The sequence below is a fragment of the Pelophylax lessonae genome, assembly GCF_965119305.1.
Source record: "Pelophylax lessonae genome assembly, chromosome: 4".
In the NCBI taxonomy this organism is placed as follows: domain Eukaryota; kingdom Metazoa; phylum Chordata; class Amphibia; order Anura; family Ranidae; genus Pelophylax; species Pelophylax lessonae.
In genome coordinates this window covers 214,753,741-214,774,358 of record NC_138771.1, presented here as the reverse complement: position 1 = coordinate 214,774,358, position 20,618 = coordinate 214,753,741, and the positions used below count along the sequence as shown (strand labels likewise).

Sequence of the window (20,618 nt, the reverse complement as noted above, 5' to 3'; positions counted from 1 at the left end):
CAGAGGATACCTTTCTGTTCACGTAAGGTTCCTTTCTCTGACGTGGGTGCTGCGTTGCCTTTGTGACGGTTACATTTCCCACCCCTCATGTATACACTGCTTTGGGACATCCCATTGGTGAAGACTGAATGAGTGGGTGGCGACTGTCAGAGGACGTAAGAGAAAACTGAATTTTTGTAAAATCATACCGTAAAATTCCTTTCTCTGTGTCCTCTGACAGTCGCTGCCCCCCGCCCCTCTATTGGGGTTCTTTGGACTTTTAACTGCTTGCTACCAAACTGAGTAGGGATGGCTGATAGCAGGGGGGTATTGGACCAGTGGGACAGCCCCCATAGGTGTGTCTATGTAAATTACTTTGTTTTTAACAAGTCTTATGCCTAGCTTGCTCCTATGGATAAGAGGTCAATACCCATTGGTGAAGACTGAATGAGTGGGCGGCGACTGTCAGAGGACTCAGAGAAAGGAATTTTACGGTAAGATTTTACAAAAATTCAGTTTTTGTGTCTGTTTTGGTATCACAGACGGTTATGGAATGGATTAAGTTTCTGAAAGGGGACTTGGACCCTGTCATAGTCCCCCCCTCCCCCCCCCCCCCCCCCCCCCGGAGCTGATGGAACTTTTGGACCAGATGACTCAGGCCCTGGTGTTCCTGTGTGATGCGGCTCCCCTTGTGGCCAGATTTTCGGCTGTGGGGATTGCCCTTCGGCGCATGGTTTGGTTGAAGAGCTGACCAGTCGTCCAAGAAAGCCCTGACAGATCTTCCTATTCTGGGAGAGCGTTTGTTTGGCGACTTACTGGATGAGTTGATCAAGGGTCTGACTGGCAGGGAGAGTACTCTTCTTCTTCTCCTCCAAAAGTAAAAACACCCCGTGCTAAGCGGGGATCTTCCTTTACCACTTATAGGCGGTTTTTTCGTGCTTCCGGGGCACAAGAAAAAGGTAAGCCGATCAGAGCTTCTGGAGGGACTAAGAACTAAGCACTGGGGCAAGCCTAAGGCCAGTCAGCCCGGTTCCGGGGACAAGTCCTCTTCAACATGAAAGTGTGCCCTCTCCCGTTTCTGGGGTGGGGGGGACGTCTAGGCTTCTTTCAGGAATCCTGGACATCCTTCGTTCAAGACAAATGGGTTCGCAAACTGATTTGTTCCGGGTACAAGATAAAATTTTGGTCCCGGCCGGGGGGACAGGTTTTCTCAATCAAATCTTTACCTGTCTCCAGAGCGTTTGAAAGACCTCTGGGAGGCTGTGTATGATCTCCCCCTCAGGAAGGCTCTCAAGGTTTCTATTCAAAACTGTTCACGGTGCCCAGAAAGGAGGGCAATGTGCGTCCAATCCGATCTCAAGGCTCTGAACTGCTTTGTGCGGTTGCAGAAGTTTAGAGTGGCGTCCTTGAATCAGGGGGATTCTCTAGCCTCCATCAATATCAAAGATGCGTATCTGCACATCCCCATATTCGAGGGACATCAGCGATTCCTCCGCATTCTAATGGCAGAGGAGCACTTTCTATTTGTGGCGTTACCCTTTGGTCTCAGCGCGCGTGCCCCCTGCCCCCGCGGTCAACCGACGTACAGTTACGTCGGTTCACACACCCGAGCCACCTTGCCGCAGTAAAACTCTGGGAGATGGTAGGCAACTGGTTTAATATTGACATATGGAATATACAGCAGGTAAAAACCCATGCAAAATCCATACATGCAAAGATACCAAAACAAATAAGTTCAGAAAATAATTTGTGTAATAAAATGGAATGACACCGTGAAAAAATATTGAAACGCTAACTGTTTTTTTTTTTTATTTCCGAAATACTTTGTTGGTAATGTAGATAAAATGCCTATGCGCTGCTAATCGGGTATAAGATATTGGTGAAGATGTAGAAAAAAACTGTGTATGTATGTATATATGTATATATATATATATATATATATATATATACAGTGGGTACGGAAAGTATTCAGACCCCCTTAAATTTTTCACTCTTTGTTATATTGCAGCCATTTGCTAAAATCATTTAAGTTCATTCTTCTTCCTCATGAATGTACACATAGCACCCCATACTGACAGAAAAACACAGAATTGTTGACATTGTTGCAGATTTATTAAAAAAGAAAAACTGAAATATCACATGGTCCTAAGTATTCAGACCCTTTGCTGTGACACTCATATATTTAACTCAGGTGCTTTCCATTTCTTCTGATCATCCTTGAGATTGTTCTACACCTTCATTTGAGTCCAGCTGTGTTTGATTATACTGATTGGACTTGATTAGGAAAGCCACACACCTGTCTATATAAGACCTTCCAGATCACAATGCATGTCAGAGCAAATGAGAATCATGAGGTCAAAGGAACTGCCTGAAGAGCTCAGAGACAGAATTGTGGCAAGGCACAGATCTGGCCAAGGTTACAAAAAGATTTCTGCTGCACTTAAGGTTCCTAAGAGCACAGTGGCCTCCATAATCCTCAAATGGAAGACGTTTAGGTAGACCAGAACCCTTCCTAGAGCTGGCCGTCCGGCCAAACTGAACTATCGGGGGAGAAGAGCCTTGGTGAGAGAGGTAAAGAAGAACCCAAAGATCACTGTGGCTGAGCTCCAGAGATGCAGTCAGGAGATGGGAGAAAGTTGTAGAAAGTCAACCATCACTGCAGCCCTCCACCAGTCGGGGCTTTATGGCAGAGTGGCCCGACGGAAGCCTCTCCTCAGTGTAAGACACATGAAAGCCCGCATGGAGTTTGCTAAAAAAACACCTGAAGGACTCCAAGATGGTGAGAAATAAGATTCTCTGGTCTGATGAGACCAAAATAGAACTTTTTGGCCTTAATTCTAAGCGGTATGTGTGGAGAAAACCAGGCACTGCTCATCACCTGTCCAATACAGTCCCAACAGTGAAGCATGGTGGTGGCAGCATCATGCTGTGGGGGTGTTTTTCAGCTGCAGGGACAGGACAACTGGTTGCAATCGAGGGAAAGATGAATGCGGCCAAGTACAGGGATATCCTGGACAAAAACCTTCTCCAGAGTGCTCTGGACCTCAGACTGGGTCGAAGGTTTACCTTCCAACAAGACAATGACCCTAAGCACACAGCTAAAATAAAGAAGGAGTGGCTTCACAACAACTCCGTGACTGTTCTTGAATGGCCCAGCCAGAGCCTTGACTTAAACCCAATTGAGCATCTCTGGAGAGACCTAAAAATGGCTGTCCACCAACGTTTACCATCCAACCTGACAGAACTGGAGAGGATCTGCAAGGAGGAATGGCAGAGGATCCCCAAATCCAGGTGTGAAAGACTTGTTGCATCTTTCCCAAAAAGACTCCTGGCTGTATTAGATCAAAAGGGGGCTTCTACTAAATACTGAGCAAAGGGTCTGAATACTTAGGACCATGTGATATTTCAGTTTTTCTTTTTTAATAAATCTGCAACAATGTCAACAATTCTGTGTTTTTCTGTCAGTATGGGGTGCTATGTGTACATTCATGAGGAAGAAGAATGAACCTAAATGATTTTAGCAAATGGCTGCAATATAACAAAGAGTGAAAAATTTAAGGGGGTCTGAATACTTTCCGTACCCACTGTATATATATATATATATATATATATATATATATATATATATATATATATATATATATATATAATATATATATATATATATATATATATATATATATATATATATATATATATATATATATAAAAACAGGTAATGGGACTCTGTCTTATAAGAAACAAGCAGCCAATTCCTGTATTATCACGAATACTAATCAAGATTATGGTAGGTAAGATGAATCGGCGCTAATTTCATAAGATCACAAAAAATTATTTGGAGAAAAAAACGCATCAATTTCTAACGGAGATGAGTAAAAACGCATCTGATGTGATGGAGAATGAGAACAATCAATCAAAGATATAGGAAAGAAGAAAGATCAGTGTCTGAGTAAGACTGGAGAAATATATATATAAATGGCACAGTCACAATAGCGGGGAAAATTAATGAAATAAAGTATATATATATATATATATATATAAAGTGACAACGTGCAGAAATCACACCAATAGGTGGTAGGATGGTGAAATGATTGTAATCCAACTAATCACTACCCAGGAGTGGATATCGAGGGAGCCCCTAGGGAGGAAGGAGGAACCCACCACCCCAACTTTGAGCGGTTACCATATAAAAACGCCTTTACTGGTGTAATGTGATGTGAGCGGGCATTGCACCTGTATTTGGATTCGTAGCTCACTTGGCGTGGCACCATCTGGACTTCAAAGAATAGTCACTCATCTATTTATGAACAATCACCATTAGTCACCATTTTTTTATGTTGCACAAAATAATTTTATGCTGCACATGATTTTCATGCACTTGGATATCTTGTGTGAAGATTCACTTTTTATTCATTTGTTGGTAATGACCGCTTCAGGATACCTCCTGTATGGAGAAACTAGTTGCATGCATTGCTCAGGTGTGTTTTTGGCCCATTTTTCCCCACAGTCTTCAAATCTTGAAGGTTCTTCTATGAACTCTGATCTTTTGTTCTTTCCATAGATTTTCTATTGGACTCAAGTCAGGTGATTTCCTGGGGCCATTCTAAGAGCTTTATTTTCTTTCTTTGAAACCAATTGAGAGTTTCTTAGGCTTTCTGTTTGGGATAATTGTCCGGCTGAAATGTCCACCCTTGTTTTCATCTTCTTCATCCTGGTAGATGGCAGCAAATTTTTATTAAGAATATCTTCGTACATTTTTTCATTCATCCTTCCTTTGATGATATAAGGTTTGCCAGTACTGTATGTTGAAAAACTGCCCCCTCACCATGATGTTCCCACCTCCAAACTTCACTGTTGGTATGGTGTTTTTGGGATGATTTGCAGGTGCCATTTGACCTCCAAACATAGTGTGCATTATGACATCCAAAGAGTTCAATTTTGTTCTCATCTGACCAGACTATAGTATGGTACAGTACTTCACAGACTTGTCTAAATGTTGTGCAGCAAACTTTAAACAATTTTTAACATGCTTTTTCTTCAGCAATGGATTCTTGCCTGGTGAGCGTGCATACAGGCCATGGTGGTTGAGTGCATTACTTATTTTCTTTGAAGCAGTTGTACCTGCTAATTTCAGGTCTTTCTGAAGCTCTCCACAAGTGGTCCTTGGCTCTTTGATAACTGATAATTATTTTGTCACTCTGTCAGAGGAACGAGGAGCACCTGGTCGGGGCCAGTTGATGAAATTATGTTCTTTCCACTTCCAGATTATAACCCCAACAGTGCTCACTGGAAGATTCAGAAATTTAGAAATCCCTGTGTAACCAATGCTTTGCAACAATAAGGTTGCAAAGGGCTTGAGAGAGCTCCTAGCTTTTACCCATCATGCAACGTTTCTTGTGTGACACCTTGGTAATGACACCTTTTTATAGGCCATCAGTTGAGACTGAACCAGCTGATATTAATTTGCACTGACAATGGGCAGAATTGCTTTCTAATTACTTATAGATTTCAGCTGGTGGTCTTGGCTTTCCAAGGCTTTTTTGCACCTCATTTTCTTCATGTATTTAATACTTTTTTTTTCTGTATCATTCCATTTTATTACACATAACTTAATTTCTAAACATATTTATTTTGGTTTTGGAATGAATGGGTTGTTACCGACGTGGTGAAAATTTCAAGTCAATAACACCTTTAGAAACCTATTTACCTTGAAAAAATGGTGTCGTGTTCAATACTTATTTCTCTTACGTCCTCCGACAGTCGCCGCCTCCTCTAAGTCATCACTATTGGGTATTGTCTTCCTATCCGTAGGAATAGCTAGGCATATAGACTTAGTCAAAAGACAAAAGGCATTAGCATATGCACACCCATGGGGGCTGTCCCATCCGGTCAATACCCCCCCTGCATCACCACTCCCAACTCAGTTTTAATTTGCCTAGCGTCAGGAATAGTCAGGCTACCCTGTGCTGGGGCTTCAGTCTCAGCCTTCCTAATCTTTTATTTGATTTTCTTTGAAAATGTCAGTTTTTTTCTCTTACTTTACTAGCTTTTTATTTTGTCAGCTTCTAGTGTTAGTCTTCTCTTCGGATGAAGATGGATCATGCGGTGCTGGGATTCGCCCTGGTTTTTTCCAGGGCACTGAGGGTCAGATGGACCCCCAGCCCGCCATCGAGCGTTCAGCTATGGTTCGCCCTGGCATTACGAACGACCCATCCCTGTTCGCTGCAGGGATGCAGCCGTGAGGTGGCTACCTCACAGGACTCGTCTGCGGTGCTGCAGCGTCATGTCCCTGGCTCACGGCAGTCCCTGTCAGATGAGGACAGAGGTTTATCCGTGCATAGAGGCTCCCCCACGCCATCGGGTACAGGTGAGTACTTTTCTGTGTGTGGCCTCTGTCTGGGGTGGCAGTCTGTGTTGCTGTGTGTCCCCATGTCTGTGCCTGTGTGACTCCCTGTGCGATCCCTGCGGGGTTCGCTTGTGCAGATTTGTATGTTTGCCAGGGGTCCCTGTCCCTGTGTCACCTTAGGTACATGTTCGGGGGTGCAGACGTCTGTGATTGTGCGGCGACCGCTGCGGGGAAGATTTGCGCGGTCCGCCATGTTTACTGTGGGCACACGTGTATAACACCTCTGGGGCGATTATACAGGTCATTTTGGCGCCATTTTTTGGGCGGTGGAACGATCGGTCCGACCGCATGTTGGTGGCCATTTTGGCGTAGCCTCCAATGCATTCCTATGGGGCAGCCATTTTCCCGAGGTCTGGCTTATAGTCCAGCCCTCTCCAGCAGCACTTCCTTTCTCCATCAGCAGCAAGGACACTGGCAGCAACGCTCTGCGGGCTCTGCAGGTTATCACTCTCATACATCCCTCTGTATATCGCTTCTGGCTCAGTTTCTTTTCTCCTTTGGGGGTCTTTCATAGCTGTGACAGTAGCGGTGGGCTGCGCACACGCAGCGCTCTTAAAGGGGACAGTACACCGGTTTTTGCACTGTAGTTTGTTCTGATAACTTGAGCCATGGATTCTCAGGAAAGCAAGTTTCCTCCAGCTTTAGTGGGGGGCCCCAGTTCTCCTGTGGCTCCGCTGCGACCTGATCTGGCTGCTGTAGTAGCAACCTTGGTGGCAAATATGGAAATGCTGATGGCTGAACGGGCTGCGAGGAAGAGGCCCAGGTTGTCTCTCTTCTGATTCAGATGGGGATTTGGCTGCTGCTGCTGCGAGTGTGCCCTTCTCGGGGTCCCGCTCATCCCTGGACCCCCCGGGGTTCGAGGGGGAGGCTGAACTGGAGGGTGTTGATACATCCTCCCCAGGGTCACCTGAAGAATGGGCGACCATGGATGAGTTAATTGTTTCTGTAAAAGAAACCTTACATTTGGAGGATGAGCCCTGTCCTCCGGGCGTTGTGTCCTCATTTGGGACGCACAGGACCCGCAAGTCTGCGCAGGTTTTTCCCTGCCCAGCGGAATTTCATTACACTGTTAATGAAGTGTGGCGCACGTTAAAACGTCCATTCCTGGTACCTAGTCGGTTCAAATTGCTTTATCCTTTTGCGCCGGCTACGGAATCACAATGGTGTGTGCCTCCACAGGTGGATCACACTGTGGCCGTGTTGAACAAGGCTACCTTGGTTCCTACTGAGGACACCCCAGTTTTCCGGGATCCCACGGACCGGAGGTTGGAGTCCCTGGCCCGCCATTCCTACACGGCGGCGGGTTCGTTGCTCAAACCCATTTTCGCGTCCGTTCTGGTGGCTCAGGCGGTGGCTGATTGGACTAAGATGCTTAGGAGCAATCTCGTGTCTGATGGTGTTCTGCCTGCCCGGCTGGAAATGGTGGATCAAATCCACCAAGGAGTCATGTATTTGTGTGATGCAGCCTTGAATGAGGCCCCCTTGGTGGCTCGCCTCTCTAGAGTCGCGGTACTTAACCGGCGACTGATATGGCTGAAGAGCTGGTCGGCCGACCAGTCCTCACGGAAAACTGTTGCTGATTTTCCCTATGCTGGCTCTCGCCTTTTTGGCGAGGCGTTGGATACCCTGGTGAAGGGCGTCACGGGGGGCAAGAGCACCATGCTGCCCCAGAACCCCAAGAACAAGTCTTTCCGAGGCAAGCGGGGTTCTGCGCCTAGATCCACTCAGGGGTCCTTTCGTGCCTTTCGGAAACCAATCCAAGGGCAAGCTCTTCAAGGCCCAGGGCAACCAGAAGAAGCCCTGGGCGGGTAAGCAGATGGCCGGCAATGCCGGCTCGGCGTGACAATCCGCCTCTGCCTGAAGGGGCGCCCTCACCCGTTTCCGGGGTGGGGGGACGTCTGCGCGGCTTCCTTCAACCTTGGCTGCTCCGGATTTCGGACAGGTGGGTTCAGGAAATCGTTCGATCGGGTTACAAGATCGAATTCCTTTCCCGGCCGGCGGACAGATTTTTTCCCTCCAATCTCCAACTGCTTCCGGGGCGTCTGCAGGACTTGCATCAAGCAGTGCAGGACCTGCTTGCTCAGGGAGTGATTGTCCCGGTACCTCATCAGGACAGGTTTCGGGGTTTTTATTCAAATCTGTTCACTGTGCCCAGGAAGGAGGGCAAAGTGCGTCCTATTCTGGACCTGAAAGCGCTGAACCGCTTCATGCGTGTTTGGAAATTTCGAATGGAGTCCCTCCGTTCGGTGGTGGCCTCCTTGAGCCCAGGAGAATTCCTGGCTTCGATAGATCTGAAGGATGCGTACCTGCACATCCCTATCTTCGAGGGTCATCAGCGGTACCTTCGTTTGCTATCGCAGAGGACCACTACCAGTTTGTGGCGTTACCTTTCGGTCTCGCTTCGGCACCCAGGGTTTTTACCAAGGTCAACGTTCAAAAATCAGCGTTGTCTCTGTCGCTTCGCCTTCCCTATCTGGGAATGGTTCTGGACTCTGCTCAGGCAAAGGTGTTCTTGCCGGAGGAAAAGCTCCGGACTTTGCGGGACGAACTCGGGTCCCTCAGGGACAATCCGTCCTCGTCACTCAGGACCTGCATGCGGGGCCTGGGGTTGATGGTGTCGGCCTTCGAGGCGATCCCCTTTGCTCAGTTCCACACGCGGGCTCTCCAGACTGAGATCCTGGCCAGGTGGGACAGACTTCCTCAGTCCTTGGATCTGGATGTCTCCCTGAGTCGCCAGACCAGATTGGCTCTTCTATGGTGGATCCAGTCCCCGTCGGTGGCGGAAGGCAAGTCCTTCCGTCCGTTGGTGTGGACAGTGGTTACCACGGATGCCAGCCTGTCGGGCTGGGGTGGAGTCCTGGGCAACCTGTCTGCCCAGGGCACTTGGGCGGAGGAGGAGTCCTCCCTCCCGATTAAATGTACTGGAGCTACGAGCGATAAAACTCTGTCTCCTCCAGTGGTCGGAACGTCTCCAGGGCTTGCCTGTTCGCGTACAGACGGACAATGCTACCGCGGTGGCTTACATCGACCACCAGGGGGGCACCAAGAGTGCTCGTGCGGCCCGGGAGGTGTCCGACATTCTGTCTTGGGCCGAGGCTCATGTCCCGGCGATCTCGGCAGTTCACATTCCGGGTGTGGAAAATTGGCAGGCCGACTATCTGAGCCGCCAGACCCTGGACCAGGGGGAATGGTCCCTACACCCGGAGGTCATTCAGATGCTGTGTGCGAGGTGGGGATCCCCAGATGTGGATCTGTTCGCGTCCCGGCTAAATCGAAAGGTGGAAAGTTTCATGGCAAGAACGCGCGATCCGTTGGCGGACGCCTCGGATGCGTTGGTGGCCCCTTGGCATCAGTATCGTCTGATGTACGCCTTTCCTCCGATTCAGTTACTATCCCGGTTCCTTCGCAGATTGGCCTCGGAACCGCACATGGTGATTCTGGTGGCACCGGACTGGCCACGCCGGTCCTGGTACGCCGACGTTGTTCACCCGGCAGTGGCACCTTCGTGGCGCCTGCCTCTGCGGGAAGATCTCCTGTCTCAAGGTCCGATCTTCCATCCTGCTTTACAGTCGCTGGCTTTAACGGCCTGGCTGTTGAGATCCAGGTCTTGAAGGACAAGGGTCTATCCCCTGAGGTTATCCCTACCCTGATCAAGGCTAGGAAATCCTCCTCTGGTAAGATCTATTACCATACCTGGAAAGCCTGTTTCACCTGGTGCGAGTCCAGGGGGTTCTGCCCTCGTTCTTACTCGGTGTTGAGAATCTTGGCTTTCCTCCAGTCTGGAGTGGATCAGCACCTGGCGCTGGCCACGATAAAGGGCCAGGTGTCCGCACTGGCTGTCCTTTTCCAACGACCTGTGGCGCCTCATTCCTTGGTGCGCACCTTCATTCAAGGTGTGCGACATTTGGCTCCCCCCAGGAAGGAGCCTTTACCTCCGTGGGACTTGAACTTGGTTCTGTCCGCGTTGCAGCGTGCTCCCTTTGAAAATATCAGGGATATATCGTTGCCTCTGCTGTCGAAAAAGGTTGCTTTTCTGGTGGCGATCACTTCGGCTCGCAGAGTGTCGGAGCTGGCGGCGTTGTCTTGCCGCTTCCCTTATTTGATAATTCACAAGGATAAGGTGGTTTTGCGACCACCCCCATCCTTTCTTCCCAAGGTGATCTCTGAATTTCACCTTAATGAGGAGATTGTCCTGCCTTCGCTTTGTACGAAGCCTAAGCATCCAAAGGAGATTGCTTTGCATTCCTTGGATGTTGTCAGGGCGATCAGGGTTTACCTGTTGTCTACGGAATCCTTTCGGAAGACGGATTCTCTCTTTGTCCTTCCTGAGGGACCTCGGAAGGGCATGGCTGCATCTGCAGCGACTATTCCCAATTGATCAGACAGACCATTGAGCAGGCTTACGCCTTGAAGGAACGGGTTCCGCCCTTCCCTGTTAAGGCTCACTCTACCAGGTCTTTGAGTACTTCCTGGGCCTGTTGGCATCGGGCCTCGGTGGCCCAGGTGTGCAAGGCGGCGACTTGGTCGTCGGTGCACACTTTTTCCAAGTTCTACAAAGTAGACGTTCTGGCATCAGCTGATGCTTCTTTTGGCCGCAAAGTTCTTAGTGCGGCTGTGCCATGATGGACCCTTGAATTTTTCTCTGGGTCCCTGGCTGTTGGCATTTGCTTTCCTGGGCTGTTGCTCCTGTTGAGCATTGTTTTTTCTGTTGCCCAGTTGGTTCTTACGGTGCATGTAAGATTCCTTTCTCTGATGTGGGTACAGCGTTGCCTTTTCTACGGTTGCGTCTCCCACCCCTCATGTCTATACTGCTTTGGGACATCCCAATAGTGATGACTTAGAGGAGGCGGTGACTGTCGGAGGACGTAAGAGAAAACGGAATTTTTGTAAAATCTTACCTGTAAAATTCCTTTCTCTGAGTCATCCGACAGTCGCCGCCCCTCTTTTGGAGTTCTTATTACCTACTGCTATGCTACCAAACTGAGTTGGGAGTGGTGATGCAGGGGGGTATTGACCGGATGGGACAGCCCCCATGGGTGTGTATATGCTAATGCCTTTTGTCTTTTGACTAAGTCTATATGCCTAGCTATTCCTACGGATAGGAAGACAATACCCAATAGTGATGACTTAGAGGAGGCGGCGACTGTCGGAGGACTCGGAGAAAGGAATTTTACAGGTAAGATTTTACAAAAATTCTGTTTTTCCCCGCTGTATTACCACAGTGTCTTTACCCTTAATGAAACCTGTACTGAGTTTATAGGATGCTATTGCTGACCTCCTTCTGAGAATACTAGTTATACCTGGCTGTCACAATGAACCTTTTCATAAGGTGAGGTCAGTAATGGCAGCCCAAATACTTCTCTCAGGTCTTCTTTACGATAACCTTAGATAATGACACATATATGGCTAAAAGCCACTAGTTTATTAATTAACTTTAATTCAAACAAGACCCTAATCTCCTACCAACCTGCTACCTCAATACTATGAATGGTAGAGAAATTACTGAATGTCCATTGCTCTTAGATACTAGAGTGGCCAGTAATGAACACATACATGATCTCTCACAGGAAATCACACTGATCATCCCCTTTAGTAGAGAACACATAACCATGCATCCATGTAGCTGTCTGATATGGCATCCCAGAGCATTGTATTTTCCACAGCTTTTGGTACTTTGAGTATAAAAGCATAGGAGATCATCTTTGAACAGTGGACACCTGGTAAGTATAAAACTACAAATGAATTGAAATACAAATTTGAGTGTGATTTGTGAGTGATATATCCGGTCCACTGACAGTATGCAAGCTTTTTAAGTGATCAGGGAACCGTTTTGACAGTGACTTATGACTGTAATTTCTCTGAATTTGTTCTGGTTTACTATGGCGCCGATTTGTTGCTGAACTGTCTGATTTGGTTGATTTAATAGGGCATGCACTGCTAGAAGATGAAAACAAAATATGGCATCTTGTACGACCAGCAGATGAAGTAGATGAAGGCAAATCCAAGAGAGGAAGTATGAAGGCGAAAGAGCAAACGAAGGCCATTACAGAAATCTACCTGACAAGGCTTCTCTCTGTTAAGGTAGACTTGTGTGCATATATTAATGGTTTAAAGCTAAGCTCCTGGCAGATATTAAAATAAAATGTATTTAATGAAAACCTAAATACAAATGTATTTAATATATAAATGACATCTGAATCTGTTTTATAAGCCTCTGGTAATCTCTTGCACAGGAGACTGGGAGAGAAAGGGTCAGCATTTTTAAGGAATCCCTGTACTATATTTCTTTATATAGTACTGTAAGTCTAACTGAACATACTTACAGGAGGGAAGAGCACAGAGATGGCCAAATTCATTGTCCAATCATAAGTCAGTGTGGATGTTGGGCCATGCTCTATTACTCTACTAAGGCCTAGTTTACAGGGAGATCCATAGCATAGTTGTGCTGTCTGACGGTGATGCCTGCATCACCAGACTATCTGAGCAGACTTATAATATTTTCACAGTTCCACCTATACATATATGTATTCCCCTGCTTGCCAGGAGTCCAGCTTAAATTAATTTATTTTTTCAGTTGGTGACTGTTCTTTTTTGACATGTCTGTTGTGCTTGTGTACAGGGTACGCTCCAGCAATTTGTAGATAACTTCTTCCAGAGTGTCCTTAACTCCAATCAAGTGGTACCGCCAGCTGTGAAATATTTCTTTGACTTTTTGGATGAACAGGCTGAGAAGTATGACATTAAAGATGAAGATACTGTTCACATATGGAAAACAAACAGGTTTGTTTATTATCTTAGACCAGTATGGTTGCAGAGTGTTGAACTGAACAGAGGTATTGATTTACTCCATTTCACAGAACACATTTGTTGATTGATCCATAGAAAACAAGCTTTCTATCCCCATTTAGTGCAGATAAATATTTAGATCCTTCCTTGGTTTGGATACGTTGTGAGAAATGTGCACAACCTCATTGGGATCACTGCACCTGAGACCCCACCATATTTTTTTATCACCACAAAAGACCCATGTAATGGCGACTGATCATGTCACAGAAACTAGGATCCCCCAATCTGCCAAAGACAATGCCATCTAAGCCCTTAAATCTGCAATTGCCACGATGCTGCACATGTGAACCAGCTAGGGATGTTGTTCATCCCTTGTGAAAAAGTGGAAAAAAAAAAGTTTTAAATAAAAGAATACATTTAAAAAAAAAAAAACTTTAAGCATCCACGTGCTCACACGCTAAAAGGAAATGCATTCTTAAATCCCACACACATATGTAAATAGTGATTGCACCACACGTGGGGTATCACCGCGAATGTCAGAGCGAGAGCAATAATCCTAGCACCAGAACCTCCTGTGGTATTTTAAACTGGTAACCTGTAAGGGCTTTTAAAGTGTTGCCTATAGAGATTTTTAGGTACTGTAGTTTGTCGCCATTCCACAGGCATACGCAATTTTAAATCGTGATATGTTAGGTATCTATTTACTCTACTTAACATAATCATTTTTTTTTTTTCTAAAATAAAAAATAGGTATTGTGTTTGTGTGCACTAAAATTCATTTAAGTCTATTTTTTCTTTAAAAATTGGGTTTTAAAAATAACTGCCAGTCAATCTATTTATATTTCAAGTTTATTGAATGTACATGTTTTAATAAATTGCTGCAGAGCCGTTGGATCAATAACAGCGGATGAGATGTGTTTGTAGTCTTACTGTTTTTTTTTTTTTATTCATACAGCTTATCGTTAAGGTTTTGGGTTAACATACTGAAGAACCCTCACTTCATTTTTGATGTACACGTCCACCAAGTAGTAGATGCATCCTTGTCAGTCATTGCACAGACCTTCATGGATGCATGCAGCAGGACGGAGCACAAGCTGAGCAGAGTAAGTGATTGAGCTGTTCAGTTTGATGTCTGGTTTCCTTCCCTTGTTTAGGAGAAGGGCAATGTATATGTCATATATATGATATGAGTAGAGCTAGTCATCTGCCAACAAGCATTAAGCTTGTTACAGTCATCAGTAGCAGCATCATGTATTGTATGATATGCATGACAGTCTGCTTTACGCTTGTCCTTATCATGCGTACCTCTGCCAGTCACCAGTAAAACTTTAGGCTTAACAGCTTGGTAGAAATCCCTGTAGCTTTTTTCTTTGAATATTTTATAGTGTTACACTTTTGTTTGATACACTTGTAAAAGTACACATAATGAAGCACTTGAAGGCCATCTCACTCGAAGAAAACATGTTTCCTTATTCTCTTTATCCACCAGTTAAAGTCCCTGATGGCAATGAATGCGGTGGGCTTATTTTAACTCTTCGGGAATCATGTTTTTATTAAGTAAGATTGAGTTTCCTTTTTTAAATCGGTCAAATTGTATACACTCAGTTTCTACAAAATTACTTTAATGAAGTAATATATTAATCATAAATTAACACATTTAAAAATTACCATGCCTTAAAATATATTTCTTTCGTTCACTGACAGACACAGCTTCAATTCTTCAGACCATTGGGTATTATACTGTCACTCATCAGGAGTGGGACTAGGCAGAAACCTTTTTGGTTACACCATTGGGGCAGTCCCAGAGGGTATACCATCACTTCCTGCTGTAGGACTTAGTTTTTTCTGCCTAGTCAGGAGTAAGGACCTGTCTCTCTGCTGGGATCTGCCGTCCTGGCATTTTTTCCTATTTAAATGGAATTTTTTACTTTATTATTTTTGTTCCTGTGTGAACTACAATCAACAGCCGGACTGGGCAACGCTTAGGCTATTCTAGATCCTTACAATCTTCCCAGTCTGGCCTGTGAGCGCGTCCCAACTATTAGCTCAGCACTAGGTTGGCCACATCATAGCCCCACTGGACAGGGGCTGGCCAGCGAGTGAAACCCCTAGCGAAGTCGCATAGCCCTGGTCACGACAGCAGTCACGACTAGAGTCGCAGCATACCTAAGGCTGCAGCACCCCCATTCCAAGATGGTGCGGGTGGAGTGCTGGGAGTGGCGCCCACCTGGTGACCATGGTATGGTGAGTAGTGTCCCCCCTCCTTTCCTGCAGAATTGCTGGGGTGGTCGCAGGCCCCCCCTTGAGATGGTAGGCCCACCCGTGTTCTTCCTCCCTTTTGTGCTCCCCCTCTCCTCCTTGCGGGGTTCCCCCTTAAATTTGGTGCCCTCATCTGTCCCCTGTACGTACCCCCCCCCCCCGGCCCGAGGGCATGGGTGAAATTGGGTAGGGGGGCTACATGGTGCTGGGCTGAAGGAGCAGTGGGTGATGCCGCTGTCGGCCCCTGTGGGGGGTGTCTGTACCTGGGTTCTGTGGGGGGGGGGGTTCCCTAGGGGGTCCCCTCCTGGGGTCTGTGAACTTTTTCTGTGGGGCCCAGGCTCCCGCGTGGTACCACCATTTTTCCATGGTCTCCGTGTCCTTGTTTGGCACCCATGTTTTTGGTTTCCCCATAGACCTGTGTTGGCGGCCATTTTTCTGTAGTCTAAACCGTGCCGAGCCTGTGGGGGCCTCTAGTGTCAGGTCAGCGTTTCCTTTTCCTCTTTCCAGCAGTGTAGCAGATCGTTTTGGCGCTTTGACTTTCATATATTTACTGCTTTCACTCTGAACTTACTCTGGGGTTTTCTTCCAGCCTATCTATTGTATTTGTTTATATGAGTTATTCAAAGGATTGCGCTGCACTATTTTTCATATATGTTTCAGGAGGTTTTTTTTAAGATTGCTCTTGAGTGTCCAGCTGCTTAGTCCATCGATATTTGCATTTAAGTTCAGCGCTGAATATTTTCTTATTATATATATATATATATATATATATACTCTTTCTCAATCTTTATTGTATTTAGCAGCAGAACATGGACATTTTTCAGTTTTTAGAAAAACGAGAAGTGAAAATTAATGAATTTTTTTCAAACGTGCCTCTGGCCCCCAAAGATCTGGGGGACTTATCCTATTTATTTAGGAAACTAGGGCACTTGTTTAAAAAAAAGATAAAAATATGGTGGGATATAATTTCCTTTGAGCATTACTTGTCAGCTAAATTAATCCCGAGACGTCTAAGGTGGGATGTTCTCCCCAATGATGGCCTTTTAGACCCAGAATCCCTGAAAGAATGGGAGGACTTCTTTACCGCTAAGGGTCTAGAGTAACTAGTATTTTTACTAAACCGCAAACGCAAGATAAAAGAGAATTTAGAAATACAGATAAAATAAATTGATAAACTGGAACTTAGGACAGATCATGTTGATTTTAATAAATTATCTAATGATTTAAAGCTTAAAATGGAGAAATGGGATAGAGATATCCAAGAAAAAAGAAAACCAAATTTCAGAGAGATTTGATTGACTTTGGATCTACTATGATATACAAATTTAAACAAAATTTCTCTGAACCACCCCGGGACACGGGATTGATACTTTTTCTCATAACAACAAGGAAGATGTTGCCCCCCCATGGGTACTCACATCAGATAGTGACACCCCTCCCTCAAAGATATCCCCCTTATCCCCCACCTCCCCCTAGAGGAAGAAGGGGAAGAAGAAATGGACGAGGAAGAGGTAATTCTCACTGCCCCCCTCCCCTCCCTAATTATACACAGGCACCACCTCCTATACGAAGGGAAAATACCCAATGGCAAACAGTTAGAGGCAGAGGGAGAGGAAATAATCATTATAGGAACCATTACCCGAATAGAAGGGATTCTGAAGATTTTTCCTTTAATAGATTTGCTCCCCTTCAAGAATACAGTGAGAACCATGGAGATCATCTTTTTTTTAGAGGACTGGAGGTCCCCATGGAGGGGGCCATATACCCAGCCCCTCTGCGTCCATTGAGGACCCCAGTACCAGATCACACCTGGAGAGGGAATCATGTACAACCGGATCAGGCCAATTACAATATAGGAAATTGAAAAGACAGAGAGGATGCAGAGGAGAAGGAAGGCCCAAAGAAACAGAGACCACTCTAGGAGCTGGAGGTTACAATCTGAGAGGGGTCCCCCTTACAGAGGATGACCTTAAAGTTCTCGATAAAGGGCTAAAATTTGCCCCTATTAGGAACTTAAATAAGTTTCAAACATATGTGAACATACAAAAGTTCACCAGACGACTGAATATTAAGAATTCCTTCCTCTCAAATCCAGTTATTAGGAATTCGGCTCCTTCTATGAATCATTATTCCAATCTAAGGAATGAATCGACCTTCAATCCATCAGGTCAAGACACTAAGCATCTTGATGTCTTTCGCAACATGGTATGTAGCGATTTGGATAAATTAAAATTGAAAAAAGCCTTTGACCCACAATACATCAAGAGGGGCATACAATCATTAGAAAAAATATTGTTATCCGCCCAGCAGACAAGGGAGGTGGCCTTGTGATATTAAGTGAGACTTATTATAGGGAGGAGATGTTGAGGCTCCTCAACGATCAGAGTACCTATAAAATCCTCCCAAAGGATCCCATGTTCGAATTCAAGAATGAACTACATGCCCTGGTAACTAAAGGAGAGACCAATGGTATCCTCAGCCTTGTACTTAAGTCCATTATTGTAGGAGACCAATTATATATTGTCTCCCCAAAATACATAAAAATATAGAGAACCCCCCTGGTCGTCCAATTGTTAATGGAATTGATTCCATCTCAGCTTGTTTGGGTCAGTACATCGACCATTACCTTCAGCCAGTTGTCCAAAAAACTAAGTCTTATCTAAAGGACACCAAACATATGATTCAGACATTGAACACCTTGTCATGTTCCCCTAGTAGTATCTTGATTACCGCCAATGTTGGCTCTCTTTATACAATTATAGGACATGAGGATGCCTTGAAGGCTGTAAAATGGTCACTAACTGATTCTGAATTGTCTAGTAGACACAAAAGGTTCCTTTATAAAAGTTTAAATTTTTGCCTTAACAGGAATTATTTTTGGTACAACCATCGCTACTACCTCCAGATCGGAGGAGTAGCGATGGGGGCTAAATTTGCTCCCAGTGTGGCCAACCTGTTTATGGCCCACTGGGAGGAAGAGGTTGTGTTCTGTAATCCGCCCCCTGAACTTTCCTGTTATAGGCTGTATATAGATGACCTATTTATGATATGGGAAGGTGACATAAGTGGTCTCCAGGGACAAACTCAATAATAACAATAAGAACATTGTACTCACCTGGACCCTGGAAAAAGAAAAAATGTATTTTTGGACCTTGAGATATATAAACACGAGGGCACATTTAGAACACAAAATTTTTTTAAACCAACAGATCGTAATGTTTTTATCTCACTGGATAGCTACCATCACCAGCTTTGGCTCTGTAATATCCCCCGAGGCCAGTTCACTCGTTTAAGACGAAACTGTGCCTCTGATGATGATTATTACACCCAAACAGGGATATTAGTAAAAAGATTCCTTGAAAAAGGATATGAACAAGATTAAATAATTAAGAATTAAAACCAATACAATTGATACTGGGTTACGTATAATATTGGACTACAATATCCAACACAAAAAAGTCGAGCGCATAATTTAAAAACATTTGCCTATACTTAAAGAAGATAAAATCTTTGGCCCTGTCCTTTCAGAATTCCCTAAATTTGTTTATCGCAAAGCTCCATCTTTGAGGGCCAAATTGCCCCAGGGATTATTGATCCACCACAAATTAAAGAAAACCATCTATTTATTTTCCTTTTTGTCTGGCTCCTATACATGTGGTAAATGTGCCACATTTAGAAGTTGCAAAAAGAATATAAAAAATAGGAAAGAATTCATTGCCACAGCCACCCAAAAATCATATAAAATCAGAAATTTAATTACATTCACCCCACAAGGAGTTGTGTACATGCTGCAGTGTGAATGCGGTCTCCAATACATTGGGAGAACGTCCCAAGCACTCCATGTCTGTGTGGGGGAGTATGTCAATAATATTCGCAAAGGACTTGTGACCCATAGTGTCTCTAGGCACTTTAAGAATGTACACCAAAAAAATCCAAGTGGATTACAGTTCTGGGGCATAGAAAAAGTGAACCACCACTGGAGAGGGGGGAACTTTATTCACCAGTTAAGTCGCAGAGAGTCCTTCTGGATATATGAGACCAAGGTCTTGGTTCCATTAGGACTCAATGTCGACTTTGATTTAAATTGTTTTATTTCTGATAGATGATTTTTATATATTTATAATTTTATATTTGCTGATCAGTTTGTCCTTATGTCTGTATTTCAATTCGGTCTTTTTAAGATTTATAGTATAATCTTATAACTACAAATAATATATTTATGTTCTTTTATAGTATTTTTAAAATACACATATTTGTAAATTCTTTTAAAATAACAATCGTGCTGCGCGAGTCTGCCCCCTAGAGGAAAAATGCAACATTGCCGGGGTCATCTGATGATTTAATTTATATCAATTATATATGATTGTTATGATCATTTATAAGCATCACATACTTTATCTTGAAATTGATTCTGGACATTAGTTGATAAATAAGATATTGTCCTTGGCCACCTGTTGGTCTGTTGCTATGCGATCTTAGTGTCTTGCCGGCGAGATTGTGTCTCGGGTTCGGCATATGTTTATTTACATCCTCCGCCCTCATCTGCTGTACGCTACTTCCGATATGAAGGCGTCCGGTTTCCGTGGTAACGTTGGAAGTTGTAATGCAGTACAGGGCGGGGTTTGCCTACTATTTAGGAAGGTCCGTGACAGAATAGGGTATCCCTGCTGATGAAGTCCCGCCCCTTGAAGGACGTAACGCGTACAGGGGAACGTCACGTGACCCACGGCCATCTTGAGTTTCCAACAGGAAGGCACACAGACACGCACACACGCTTGCAAGCTCTGCAATTTTTTTTTAAACGTTAGTGTTATCATTACTTAAATTAAATAAATGGTACTAGCAATGCAGAGAGCACTAGATTCTTCATTTTATTTCTGCATACACTACGGAGTCGCCCCCTGGAGGGAACATTTCATCTAAGTGAAGGATTTCCTTGTTTTGGATAATTAACATCTGATCCTAAATTCTGTTAATAAGGAGTGAGGTGGAGGTGTTATCTCTGCAGATTGGCTTCGGTACCCATGCTGTTTGACCCTGTGGGGTCTCGGATTGAAGGTGAGAGGCTGAGAGTGACAGGTAGATGGATATGAGGAGCACCTCTTCACTTTGTGGATTTTGAGCACTTGTCTGCTCTGGGATGCCGGTCCCACTACCATTTTAGAAAGACTTTCATATATTTACTGCT

The 20,618-nt window shown here is 44.8% G+C and overlaps 1 protein-coding gene across 1 annotated transcript in view; it reads left to right on the top strand.

Annotated features, from left to right (window-relative positions):
- Positions 1–20,618, top strand: part of PLXNB2 (plexin B2) — a 560,635-nt gene that overhangs the window by 520,806 nt on the left and 19,211 nt on the right. The window contains exons 31-33 of the mRNA XM_082254716.1: positions 12,312–12,466; positions 13,005–13,165; positions 14,127–14,274. Of these exons, the coding sequence (XP_082110842.1) occupies positions 12,312–12,466; positions 13,005–13,165; positions 14,127–14,274 (464 nt within the window). The remainder of the gene's footprint in view (positions 1–12,311; positions 12,467–13,004; positions 13,166–14,126; positions 14,275–20,618) is intronic.